This window comes from Nuphar pumila, chromosome 8 (genome assembly GCF_984573655.1).
Source record: "Nuphar pumila chromosome 8, dmNupPumi1.hap1.1, whole genome shotgun sequence".
NCBI lineage: Eukaryota > Viridiplantae > Streptophyta > Magnoliopsida > Nymphaeales > Nymphaeaceae > Nuphar > Nuphar pumila.
In genome coordinates, this window is record NC_143256.1 from 125110847 (window position 1) to 125125941 (window position 15095).

A 15095-nucleotide genomic window follows, 5' to 3' on the forward strand; every position below is an offset into this window, starting at 1 on the left:
CTTAATTGCAAGATATTTAATATTTTGCATTGTTCTTATGAGATAGTTGATGTTTGATGATGTCTTTTGCAGCTCATAGAGTCGTAAATGTTTCATATATGATTTTATGGTTGTATTTTGTGTAATTCATCATTTTTTTAGAATTATTACTATTTTTATTTTTCATGATTTTTTAAAACTTTTGAAAAAAAATATTAAAAATTATGATTATTCACTTTAGTGGCTCTATTAGGGATAATGCAGATGTACACACATTTTTTTTACATAATTGATTTGCTTTGTCAGCAATATCCAGTCTTGCTAATGATGTGTTGGGATGCTTTTAAGTTTCTATGTTTGATATTCTGCTTATTGATGCCCATACTGTTGTTCTGATGCTAATTCTGAATGGTTTTTTGTACTAAGTCAATCCTTGTGTTGCATCTGTTGCATTGAGAATTATTTTCTTGCTGGTCCTTTACATTCTACTCCAAGAAAATACCCTAGTTGCATCCTATTACGAGAGCACTTTGTTTGCAATCATAGTCACAAATGTCGTTCTCGGCGAGCGAATATCTAGGGTGATTTATTATTATTTTTTGTTTTATCAGAAAAATCTAGGGAAAATATCGGTTCATTAAAAAGATTATAAATAGATATTCAATGAAAAATATTGGGATTTTTTAAAAATAAAAAGTAAAAATATTGATTAAAAAGTTTAAACAAATAGAAAACCACGGTTTATATTGCCATTTTTCTGATAGAAGGTAAAATATTACCTTATAGGTGTACTAGGATGGTTTCCTATTGAGTTGCTATTTCTGTTTTCCAAGAAATAGTCCTATATTGAAGAGGATAAGCCAAGTCGGTCACTCTTCATTCTATTTAAGAGACCTCTTTTGCAAGTTTATGCTTTACGTTTGGGTTATTCACGTGGAATTGCGCTTGTGATGACCTTTCAAAAATTTAAAAGTATTTAATGATGGATGAGTTGGCAGGTGGACTAATTTATAGGTTTGCCCCTGCCTATAATAGGCATTTTCTTTAGTTTGTTTGTCATGGCTTAAAAGCTGCGAGATTTCAAAATCTCGCTATAATACTGGAATTATTGCGGTTTGTCAATAAAACCCGAAAATATAGCAAGATTTTCAAATTCTCGGCGATATTTGTTATCGTATCATTACCCGTATCTGTCGGGCCCAAAATAAGATACGTATCGTTGATTCTCAGAAAAGTATCCAGGTCATTATCATCTATCATTGAATATGTCGATGATGGAGGAATCCTGCAGATAAAGAACCCCTCTGAACTTTTATATGGTATTGGGGAATGATAAGTTGGTAACTTAGCAAAGTAACAAATGCAATTCAATGGCTAGATCAAGCATGGAAGCAAAATATGGAACTATGACAGACATTACTGAAATAATTTGAATCAGAAGCCATATATTTTGTTCCATATTTGTTGCATCAATAAAAGAGAAGTATGTGTAATGAAACACAAGTGCACAAGCACAAAACAGTCCACTAAGGGACTATACAAGAGCCAAGAGACAATGCACAAGAAGATAAGCACAAAAGTGTTAATAAGACTTACAAAGACCCAAACACAAGAAGACAAGCATAAGAGTACTATAAGGCTAAGCCAAACACAAGAAGACAAACACATAAAAACAATAGCATTTATTGAGATCCGCTTTGTCACCCATTGAAAAACTTGTTAAACTCTCTTCTGACTATGTTAGATTACGGATCTTTGGTTGCAAATGTTTTGTATTAACCAACAAAAATGAGAAGTTTTCCCCTAGAGTTATTCCTTGTGCCTTTTTTGTTATGCCAACAACCAAAAGGGGTATTGGTATTATAATCCTAACACTGAAAATTATAGATTTTTAGAAATGTAACCTTTTTGGAAAAAAATTTGATAAAGATCAAGCTCATGAAGTAACCGAGTACTCATTTTTATTTGATCTTGGTTTCAACCAAGATATTGATAATTGGATTGTGATTGTGATTATGATTTTGAGAATGTTGTTGAATCACGAGATAGTGAGTCTCTTAATGAAGTACCTCATGATAATCATACTTGTTTACAACACTCTAAACAGTGATTTTCAAAACCTCCATGTGCACTTGAAAATCTCTCTAATTTAGGTGAAGAATAACCGCAAACTAGGAAATCATCTAGAGTTTCAAAGGCTCCTTCAAAATTTATTTTGTACGACTCTTTTTCATCTAAATATCAAGCATGCATAGCCTTACTTCACTCATATGTAGAACCCTCATCTTATGTCCAAGCCAAAGAACACTCCAAATAGGTTAAAGTCACGAGGGTAAAACTAGATGCATTAGAAAATGCTTAAACTTGTTCTATTCGAGATCTTCCACAGGAAAAGAAACTCATAGGTTGTAGGTGGGTATATAAGGCAAAAACCAAGAGTGATGAGATCCTTGAGAGATATAAAGCTAAGCTAGTTACCAAAAGATATATACAAGAATATGGCATAGATTATGAAGAAACCTTTGCACCAGTTGCACGCATTACCATAATTAGAACCCTCATCGCAGTTACTTCAATTAAAAACCGATTTATTTATCAAATGGATGTTAAAAATGTATTTTTAAATGACAATCTTATAGAAAAAGTTTACATGGAGGCGCCTCCAGGTATGAGTATACCTCAAGGAAAGATTTTTCACCTATATAAGACATTGTATGGCTTGAAACAAGCTCCCAAAGCTTGGTATGATAGATTAGGAAATGTTATGCTTGATATTGGCTTTAGATCTTGTATGGCTGACAGGGCTTTATTTGTTAAGAATTTTGATGCATATATTGTCATTCTACTCCTCTATATTGATGATATGATAATCATTGAAGGAGACAAACATGGAGTTCAACATATTAAAAAAAATTAAAACTAATTTTTAAATGACTTATTCGGGTTTTTTACGTTATTTTCTAGGAATAGAAGTTGTTTATTCCCCTGTAGGGTATTTATTGTCTAAGTTTGCCTTTGATCTTGTTCTCAGGTCTGGTATATCAGATACCAAAAAGGTAGACACTCCTGAAGTAACAAATGCCAAAATGAAAATGGATGATGGGGAGCCTTTATATGATCCAACTCCTTATATACAGCTCATCAAAGTTCTTTCTTACTTGACAATTACTAGACCTAATATAGCACACATTGTACTAACAACTAGTCAATTTCAGCATGCTCGCACATCTATTTACATGAGATTTGTTTTGCGTATTATTAGATATCCGAAAAATTTATTTATAGAGGTTTGTTTATGTCTTCTTTGTCTGCATTAGATTTACTTGCATATACAAATGCAGACTGGAGAAGTGATCCTAATAATAAGCATTCAACCAGAAGTTTTTGTGTCTTCTTAAGTGAATCATTGATTTCGTAGAGGTGCAAAAAGTAACAAAAGGTTTTTTTCTCTCCTCAACTGAAGTCGAGTACCAGGCCATGGCTACTACCACAATGGAGGTGGTGTGGTTGGGAAGATTGTTGGCTGATCTGAAAATCAAGATTCTATGAGCTTCAAAGATGTGATGTAACAACAAAAATGTTATCTGCATTACCAACAACAATACTTTTCATGAAAGAACGAAGCACATTAAGATGGACTGTCATTATGTTTGAGAGGAATATCTTCAAAGAACCATTGATTTGTCCTATGTCACATCTGAATACCAGTTGACGGACTTTTTTACCAAACCTCTCTCTGCTCCTAGGTTTTACTTCTTTTTAGGCAAACTTTCAGTTATTTTACTGCAAGTCTAAGGGGGAGTGTTAAATTGTACATATATATTTGTGTATATAGTATAGTATATATGTATGTATATATTTTTATATTATATATATATATTTTATATATATATATAATATATGTGAGACCAAGTCAAACTTGTTGACTTGCTCTCAATGACTAGAATTCTAGCCGTTGGGAGGTCTCTCTCTCTCTCTCTTAACTCTCTCTTCTCTCCCTATTGTGTATAAATAGGGGTGTTCTCCCCTTTTTACACACTTGATTTATGGAATAAAATATACATTTTTTATATTGTGTTCATTCTTATGAGTGTCCTCTTTGTGGGATTTGTGAGTGTATTCCTTAGAGAACACTTTTGTGATTATCCACTCAAGTTAGTGGATTTTTGGTTCACGATTAAAGACTCCTTGCATCTTTACAAAGTAATCTAGTCATATCCACAAATCCTACTTTAGTGATACAGCAAAGCACATAGAGAAGTATCACGTCAGTGGAGAAAGGACAAAACATACAAAATCCCCAATAGGTTGACATAAGCTTGCATAGGGACCTACAATAACCAACTTGCTTTCTTCTTTTTCTTCTTCTTCCTTTTTTCTCCTTGCGGGCATAGCATAACTATGATAAAATTCCTACCACAGTTCCATCATACTGGATAGCAAAAATACCATATGAAAGATAAACACCTGAGGAAATTAAAATATAGCATAAAGCAAATTTCAACTTACCAGTATCCTGTTTATATTTGCAAGAATCCAACTGAGGTAGTCCATTGATATAAGGTTGGAACTGGTGGTGCTATTATCTGCACATCACAAATGGAACGTGCATTAACACAAAAAATAAATGGAAATCATAAATATTAGCATGTAAAGAGAGCGAGAGAGGAAATATGTGCATGAATGTTGTCAGTATTTTTTTTTTTTTGGAAAGAAAGTTTGTTAGTTTGTGAGTGTATATTCGCATACATGCTCATTCTAAATGTTATAACTTTGACAGTACAGTGACATCCAAAATGGATTTTGACCAAAATTATTCAAAAAAACAAAAAAGGAAAGGGATTTCTACATGCAAACTGGAAAGCACCTAAAAGGAAAGGGAAAATTATTCAACTAAAACCTAAGTCCACCTCAACATGCAAACTGGAAAGCACCCAAAAAAAAAAGCAAGTAAAATAACTGGATAGAAAGGATATTATTTAGGAATGTATTACCTGATTCATAATAGATTTGCGGATGAGTACCAGTTAAGGTGAAAGTAGCACTTACTTCCGGATCACCTTCTTCACTAACTAGGGTCTCAGACATACCATCAGATGGAAGTGGAACTACAACGGCAGCCATATTATCCATGCTGCCTGTCTCAAAGGCCCTATTTACAATAATATCAGCCAAAGACTCAGCATTGCCATCAGAGATTTCCTTTATTCCCTTGTGTGATGCCCATATCATATCACAAATATCTTGGGCAGTCAATTTATCAAACACTCCATCAGTTGCAGCCACAAGGTAGGTATCATTACCAGATAAAGTTTGCCAATCTGTCACCTCGGGTATTGGAATAACACCATAGCTGATAGTAAAAAATAAAGCAAACAATGTGATAAGCTGGAAAACACCATGATTAATTGAATAAAAAGAAAAAGATGAGATCACAAAGTAAATAGACACAACTGCATACTAGCACAACGGACATTTCACAGCAATTTAGAAATACACGCAGATAGCGAAATTACAAGTAGCATAAAAAACGAAATGAATTCAGAAGAATGTGCACCTACAGGTTTCTTCCCATTGTGCCTGAAACAGTCTTCTGATATTTGAAAAGGTATAAGATAAAGCATACAATCCGTAGAATAGCAGACAAGACACTCCCCCATGTCAATTTAGATTAAAATTGGGAAACACACCAAGGGAGTGGAAAAGACTTTAAAAGAATGAATCTCATTAACTTGAATGAGGAGCAAATAGCTTGCTGTATACAGCATGCACCAGTTGATATGACACAAGATTAAAATACTCCTCAATGTTATACAAATAACAGTGCAAACGCCCCTAAATGTTACACAAATAACTAACACAATGAGAGGGGAAAAAACTGACAAATATAGCAAAAAATAGATTAAGATAACAATATCTGAGAACTATAGCAGAGAACTAAAAAATATATTAAAAGGAGATCCAAAGGGGCAACACCCAAGAACGAATAACTACTATAATGTGTAAATTAAACGGATTCTTTAACTTCCCCACCTTCCAACTCTGCATGAGATTAACAGGAATTTGCCACAAGAAAATGGACTTCCTAAAAAACCTAGAAGATGACACAATCCACATGAGTAATGGTTAAGAGAGAGCACCATCAAGAAAATGCTTGTAGATATAGAGAACTCGTGCATTTTATTAAACACGTCTCTAGAATATGTTTTCACTTGCTATGTAAAACAACATCTTCATAGGTGGAGATGGAGATTCTTCATCCATAACAGAAACAGGTATAAAACAAACTTTGCTGCAATTTATTCTACCCTGAGGGTGGAAAAACAAAGCCTGGCTAAAACACATAATATGCAATAACCTCCCTCGCCTATTGATGAATAGTATGGCCACCCAAAATCAGCACAAATATAGACCACTAGCCCCGGTATCAACAATGACATAAGAAGGAAGACACAAGAAGCAGTCATCAACAAATTGCAAATAGTCTGAGAATCACAGATACATGGACAAACAAAAAGGCATATCAAGATTAACACTACATAATGCATAGGCAATATCAAAGGAAGCCATCATGAGATATGTGAGAACATTTACGTTTCATAAGGGGTTAAAGAAAGGTGTTACACATAGTCACAAATATCAGTCTTGACTATATCTCGGCAAGGAAAAATCTCAAAAAATAAATCCTGATATTGCGATGAATTTATATTCCTGATATTTTCAAAATATCACAAGATTTTTCCTGTAAAACCGTTTTTTATTTTACAATGATAATTTCATGATATTTTGAAAACAATTGCCGATATCTATGACAATGGTGTTACATAGGCAATATCAAGGGAAGCCATCATAAGATATGAAAGAACATCTCCATGTCATAATGTGTTAAAGAAAGGTGTGTCATTAACACAGCATAGCTTCAAATTAAACTGCTCAAGTGGGAAATCCTCCACAAGAAATAAGTTTTAAAGCATTCCACATGAAGGGGTGAGCTTGTAAGAAAGGAGACATCATTTATCTATATTCACAGTCGACTATTTAAGCCTGTCAGGCACGGGCAAAACCAGGTCAAGTGATATCATATACCCAAACAGGTAAATGATGTGGAATATGACCTGGCTCCAGTGGCATGACGTTCAACTCCTTGGGGTTGAACATTACACCTTAGAAACACATCGCACATGGTACCAGTAATAAACATAATAAGCATTTAGAAAAGAAAATGAATTGCCACAATTCCCTTTGAATGTGTGGATTTTTATAACTAGAGTGTCTTAAATAGTACAGACCCTTACCTTTTAAATGAAACGTCACCAATAGCTCTCGACACAGCTAGCTCACCATTGACTCGAGAAACCCCTCCCCACTCTACTACAAAACCTCCAGCAGCTTCTACACGAGACCTTTCATCATCCCTATCTGGGTGATGGTCTTCTGTTAGCTCTTTAACACAAAAGCATGTTGAGCCACCATCATAGGAAAGTTTATAGTTTCTTCGCCTTCGCAAAGGACCAGTTTCACTATGCAATGTTCGACCAAGATACTTCAAACGCTCTGCAGTTTGTCACATAATCCATCATCTTTTTTATTATTTATGGATCTCTTATAAACTGCAGAGAATAGCACCTCTAACGTTTCACAAAAGGCAAAGCATGAACAGGACTGCATACATGAATATCTACATGAATTATAACAGACATGACTAAACTGATAAAACCTATAGACTAGAGTGCACTCATGATAAAAAGAACAGGTAAAACACTTGAAGAGATAGAAAGTCAATGTATAACCATTAATCTTGTGACAGGAATTTAAACATTCTGAGCAGAGAAAAGCCTTTGAATCTCCAATATTGGCAACTAAAATGTGACCATCCGCTTTAATGACAATAGTTGCTGTGGAGCCAGATTCCAAATTGTTCTCAAAGGCTTCCTGAATTTGATGCCAATATGAAAGTAATGGAGTTCGTAAGAGAGAATATTTTTTCCCCAAGAAAGAAAGGAAACGATGAATAATATTTTCTAATTGCCTTGGAAAATGTTGCATCAATATCATGAACTGTACGAAGTAATGATTCCTTCAAAATTTCCATGTGGAATGATTCATCAAATACCCTAGATAGTACCTGTTCGGATCTGCAAAAGTTGTGAAGACTTATCAGATACCATAAACAATGGAATCGAAAGATTCGAAACAATCAAGCGGGAAAAAATCTCATAGCTTGGTTATAGAATTGCAAGAATGTAAAGATCATTATGCAAGAAAAGAGATAACAGGCCTTTCAAAATCAAAATTATGCTGATTTGAATTCCATGACCAATCAAACCCTGGAACAGTCAACTCCTTTTCTCCATCAAATGGCAACCTTCCAGAAGCTTTCTTTAGTGCAACAGTATATATTCCATCCAGAATAAAATATAAATGGAGAAAAAAATATTCAGGAAGAAGTTTTGAAGCCGTCTCACTAGCTTCAACACCGTTGTGACCATCAAAAACTGCTACCAGTCCCACATTCATCTCCTTAGGCCCTTTCCTGCCTGCAGAAAGACCAGAATTGAAGAAAAAGTGATAATGGAAAGAAATGAGGGAAAAAGAAGAAAGAAGAACATCATTCCAACAGTCTCCTAATTAAGCAACGTAACATAGCAGAAATTGTTGCCTCAATTGGCTCAGAATCATTGTATGAAGTAGAAGGCTGCCCTTGGAAGTCATACACTGTAATAGCCTAAATGCTGAGACAAGGAACTTCAACTGGTCTGCATTACAGATGTGGGAATTGTGATTTAGGTGAATGATTTAATAAGACAGATTTAATAGACATGAAGTCCATCAAATCAAATCCGATGCACCAATATACCATACTTAACTAAACTGAGTTTTCAAACTGAGTAACTGAACTGGGAAGCATGTGAAGTCCCTAAAATCATATTCACATGCAAGTTGTCCCTAATACTTCAATTGAATAATATTTCACACATCTAATAGTATTAACCAATTGTATTGACAACATCAAATGCACAAATGACCTTGCACAGGTTTCCCTTAAGAATTAAGACCAAGTGCCATCACAAAGTGAGTAAAATGACACATAATACTTATAGCAGCACCTTGCCCCCTCTTCTGTAGTTTTTCTTAGGTCCTCAACCTATTTATTTTTTTCTATCCTATTATATGCTCACAATTTTCAAATGATAAAAAGAAACTCTGACATTCTAGGGCAGAGCAGATCCCCACACATTCATCAGCATACATTGTAGCAATGATAGCCCTAAACAACACTGATGAGGAAAAAGAAATCACTATCATGTTGTTGTTTTGTGAAACCCTGTGCTTTCAATTCATCATAAAGTTCAGGTTATACTGTGTTATTCTTCACATATATTCAGGCTCAACTCAAGCCATCTAGTCCTTTGAGATACAAAAATGCATATTGAATGATTCCAAATCAATCAACACTTTCACATGCACAAAACCACTTTGCCGATAACTTGGACATTTTAATGTGTCTAAGCAACACTAAATCTCTAAAGAACTTTAAAAAAGAAAAGCTTTGTACCCTTCTAGATCCAACAGAAAGGTTACCCTTCATAGCTAACCAACTTAATGATTTAGGCACCTAAATAATCTATACTTAGGAAAAACAACCAAAAAACTAAACAAAATTAGGCATCTAATCCTTCCAATTACAATGATGAAGGCTGTTCGGACCTCGGATGATCATGAAATCAGAAATTTCAATAAGTAATGTACTTAATCCATTTAAAACCAGTGATAGTCTCTACAAAGCAACCAAAAAAAAAATGAGTGCTCAATCCATCTACAGAAATAAAACAATCAAGATAGTCCTCTCATCAGTAATCAACTTCCATGTTATGCACCTAATCCACCCAAAGCGAGTGCTAGACATCCAGGAGAATGGCCGAAACTAAACATTTAAATCTTCTATGAATTGAAAATGCACACTCAAAAAATTGCCAACTCCAATAACCAGGAACTTAACCAATAGAAACCTAGCATAAGAGATAAACAAAATTAAGCATCTATTCCTTCTACAAAAGAACAAACCAAAAAACAAAAAAAAAAGTACAAGAATTAATGAACTCCAGAAATTCAGGCATTCAACCAATCAAAAACAATAGTCAGCATTAAGCAAAATTAAGTATCTAAACGTTCTATAAGATGATGACCAAAGAAAAGATAAAAACTGCACAAGATTAATAAAGTCCAGTAACTCAGGCAGTTAGATCGAGAACTGGCATTAATCTCTGCAGAATTAATCAAAATTAAGCATTTAATCCTTCTACAATTGATGACCCAATAAATGACAAAACCTGCTTAAGGATCGATAAACTCCAGCAATTTAGGCACTTAGACGAACAAAAACTAGGTGTAGTCTCTGCAAAACTAAGTGAAATGATTCCTCTAATCCTTCTACTAATTGATAACCGAAGAAAGGACAAAATCTACTCAAAAATCAATAAACTCTGGTAATTCAAGCACTTAACCGATTGAAAACTTTCATTAATCGCTACAGAATTAAGTGAAATTAAGCATCTAATCCTTCTCCTATTTGATATTCCAAGCAACGACAAAATATGCTTAAGAATCAATAAACTCCAGTAATTTAGGCACTTAGTCAATCAAAAACTATAATTAATCCCTACAGAATTAAGTGAAATTAAGCAGCTAATCCTTCTATTTAATGTGGATAAAACCTGTTCAATAGTTAAACTCCAGAATTCAGGCACTTAACTGATCGAATACTAGCATTAATCTCTACAAAGTTAAGCAAAAATAGGCATCTTATATTTCTATACATTAATAACCCAAGCAATGGCAAAGAATCAATGAACTCCAGCAATTCAGGCACTTAGTCGATCGAGAACTGGATCTATGCAAAATTAAATGAGATTAAGCATCTAATCCTTCTTCTAATTGATGAGCCAAGAAAAGACAACCTGCTCAATAATTAATAAACTCCAGCAATTCAGGAACTTAACTGATTGAGAACTAGCGTTAATCTCTACAGAACTAACGCAAAGTTAAGCATCTAATCCTTCTATAAGTTGATGACCGAAGCAACGACGAAATCTGCTAAAGAACCAATAAACTCCAGCAATTGAGGCACTTAGTCGATTGAAACTAGCATTCACCTCTACAGAATCGAGTGAAATTAAGGATCTAATCGATCGGCCCAATTGACAACCCAGTAATTCATAAATTCGGTTCAGACATTTAACCAATCAAAAAGTATTGTCAATCTCAGCAGAATTAAGCGAAATTAAGCATCTAATCCTTACTAATTTCATCAACGAAGAAGACAATCACGTCCGCTAAAAAATACAACATTTCAATCTATCAGGAATCCATTCCCATGCAAAGAAACCCTATAAATTTATTGACGAGATCTTGGGCGATAAACGACGTACCAGGGAAGGGAATTATGGTATTGAGGGCGCAGAAGGCGCGATCCTCCTGGCTCCGCCTCCGCCCCTGCAGTGTCGCCACCTGGCAATCCGCCCGGAGATCTCCGGCTGGGGGACGCCACCGCGCGCACTTCGGCGACCGGACGACCGCCGGAGCTCCGCCGCTCTTGTACACCGTCAGGCAATTCGAGGAGTCGTCGGAGACACACGGAGCGACGGAGAGGAGCAGCGGGATCAGGAGGCCACTCCACGGTATCCACAACGACGACGACGGAGGAGCGAAGGAAGAACGCTCCCCGCCGGACCTTCGTCTCATCGCGTGCGTCTCTCTCTCTCTCTCTCTCTCTCTCTCTCTCTCTCTCTTTTTTACCGATATATTCCTTTCCCTCCATCTCCTGTTTTACCGATATATTCCTTTCCCTCCATCTCCTGTTTTTTATTTTCCGGTGTTAGACAACGGGTCAGTTTTGGGTCTGGCCTTACCCGGTTGGATCCGAAACTCATACGAACGACGGAACGAGTTGACGATGGGATTAGCCGATTAGGGCTAGGTAACCAGACGAGCAGCTTGCCGTTCGGCTCGGCTCAAAAATTGGCCTCGATGAGCCAAGCTACGACCCAGCTCGTTTAAGTAAATGAGTGGAGCATGAACGTGGCAAACTCTGTCCGTATAGGCTTCTTTTACATATTATATATTATATTATATTATATATATATATAGAGAGAGAGAGAGATCATACTTAGTATGCACATTATATATGTTTTTACATGTATTATATATATGTATTATACATATATTATGTATTTATAGATTATCAATTTTTAAAAAAACACTTAAAAATCAAAATTTTTAAACGAGTCAGCTTGTGATCGGCTCGTAATGAGCTTGGGCTCAGCTCAACTCATGACGAACTTACAAGCCAAGCTTGGCTTGTTTACCAGCCATAGCTAAGACCATAATTACCAATAACCAAAATGGATACGTGAAGCGAAAATGAGGAAGTGTTAAAAAGTTGTAAGTAGTAGAAAAGAAAGCGCCATGTTTTACTTCTCAAGTCATAGAATCATAAAGCTTTGAAACCTTTTGAATTTTTTATTTTGAAATTTGAGGATTATGTTATCTTTATTGATGATTATACTCTTTATGAAAAATAAATCTTATATATTTGGCATCTTTTGTAAGTTCTATGCCCTCATTAAAGCTCAGTTTTCTACTCCCATTATACATTTACAAAGTGATGGTGGTGCCCAGTTTATATAAAAGGATTCATTGATTCTTAGAAAATAGAATTAACTACAAAATGTCTTGTCCACGAATACCTCAATAAAATGATATGGCTGAAAAAAAACACATACATATTGTTGAGACTGTGATGTCCATGATTCATAGTAGTGACATTCCTATTTCTTCATGGATTCAGACTTTTAACACTATTGTGCATATGATAAATATATTGCCCATGTTTATTCTAAAAAATAACTCTCCTTATTATGTTTTGTTTGTAGAACATCTCAATTATGATGCCTAGAAAGCATATGGCTCCATATGTTATGTTCATGTTGATATAAAGCCTTAGACGCAAGTTTGATGATAAGGTTATAGCATGAAAATTTGTTGGGTACGTGGACGGCTATGATAGTTATAGATGTTAGGTGTTTGATAATGTTTCTTTAGTTGAAATACAGAAAAGACAGACGATAAGTTTGAGTTTACCAACCATAGTTGAGTGTTGAATTGTCCTCTAACATTCCTACCCCGCTAATATTAAGAAATTACTCATGAGTAGCATGTATCCCTTCGAGGGAGAGGGAAGGCAAAAAGTTGACACTACAAGAAAAATGTGTAATGGCGACGGATGCTATCCGTCGCTAATCTATTGTTGTACATGTTTACGATGAATTTTGTGATGGAGTAACGGCGGATATCATCCATCGCATAACCCTAGTCGTTAAATTGCAACGAAATTTATCTGTCATCAATCTGTCGCTATATTGCGACGGATCATGTATGTCATGAATTCATCGTTAAACACAGACCGATTTGTTTAAGCGACGGAATTTAATCTGTCACTATTTTCGTCGCTACCATTTATCAATAGATGAATATCCATCGCTAATTAACGACGGAGTAGTGATGGCTTAAATTCCGCCGCAAACCGACGACTACCTCAAATTGGCGATGGAACAGCGACAGATATTATCCGTCGCTAATTTGTTATAAAAAATTTAAATAATTTTTTAAAAATATTTTGAAAATCGAGAAAAAATTCTCATACAATTCATATATCCTGCTTATAAAAAATAGTACAAATAAAAAATGCATACAAATTAAATAGAAATGCTAAGTTAAACAAACTTTAACTATCAAGTATAGTCCTTGTGAAGTTATAATTAGTTACAAGTTTGTCAAACAAATTAAACAAAAAAATATAATCCTTGCCAAAATTTTGGGCATCATCCTCTTCATTTTCTCGATCTGCCCCTTCCTCCATGCCTTCATCAGTTTCTCTATGTTGGTCATCTCCATCATCCTATAAAAGAGAACCAAAATGTTAGTATTTATAAATAAAACATAATGAAATAAATTATATGCAATCCATCTAATCTAATGCAACAAAGTAAATGGCTGAATGACAAATAGACTAGTAATAAACTGAAGGACATTAACAAAATTATAAGAAAAAAATTATAGCAACTCAATCATGCATACCTGATGAGTACCTGAGCTCATGTTGAATGCAGATGAAATTCTACTTTCCTGAAAAAAGTTGCACAACTCATTACGAACAAGGTTGGGAATGACTTTAGTTAAAAAATATTGCATTTTGTCCTCAAGACGCTGATAAACACCATACCAAGACACAACAGGGTCAATAGGACGTTGGGAGTTGATGCTGTCGGGAGAACTCTGTGAGCCCGGGCTGCAGGAGGCAACGACTGGTGTGGTGTTCATGTTACTCTCAAACACGAACACACGACCCTTTTTGGGTTCACCTATAGCAGTCACTCATGCTGCAAGATCAAAAGACGGATGTTGAGTGGAGTCATCGCCATATTGTTGTATCATTTGCTGCTCGTATGACTCCTACAAAATAAAAATTAGAATACAAATTAATAATTAAGAATTACAATGTTTATGATAACACAATTCAAAGCAACTTGTATATTATAATGTTTATTAATACAATAAATATATATTGTTGTCGCTCTCAACTTCTCTGATACAAAATCTCTCGTGCTCTTACGTTTATGTGTTTCAACAAACATATCCTTGTAAAGCACAATGCTTCCTTCTTCTGCTTCCTGCAATGTGACATAATATAAAAATTTGATTAATAAGTATGCAAAAATACTCACAAATTTGACAATATATATATATATATATTGATGACTTATCATTTTCTTCTGGTGTCTCCCAAAAGTCCTAGATCCACATGTGTGTAGATGCGCATCGGGCATCACTGGTTCGTTTTGTGCAGCCTTTGCTGAGCAGTTTCAAAAATCATTGCTCGCTCACTTGTTGCACATGCCCTCCCAATAATCTCTCCTGACAGTAGCCGGCCCATGGCCCTTCCACTACAGTGAATCATTTATCCCACTAGCTATTTTTTTGCTGCAGTCTTCATATTGTGCAGCATGTCAGCAAATCGATTGACAACCACCTTCTGCCACACTACCCTCGCGTCCTTC

The 15095-nt window shown here is 35.3% G+C and overlaps 1 protein-coding gene across 1 annotated transcript in view; it reads right to left on the reverse strand.

Moving 5' to 3' along the window:
- LOC149830610 (uncharacterized) overlaps positions 1-11721 on the reverse strand; it is an 80148-nt gene extending 68427 nt beyond the window's left edge. The window contains exons 1-7 of the mRNA XM_090015496.1: positions 11409-11721; positions 8258-8516; positions 8009-8114; positions 7584-7911; positions 7275-7533; positions 4974-5332; positions 4489-4565 (exon numbers count right to left, since the gene is read on the reverse strand). Coding sequence (XP_089871622.1) covers positions 4489-4565; positions 4974-5332; positions 7275-7533; positions 7584-7911; positions 8009-8114; positions 8258-8516; positions 11409-11721 — 1701 coding nt within the window. The remainder of the gene's footprint in view (positions 1-4488; positions 4566-4973; positions 5333-7274; positions 7534-7583; positions 7912-8008; positions 8115-8257; positions 8517-11408) is intronic.
- Between the last annotated feature and the right edge of the window lie 3374 nt (positions 11722-15095).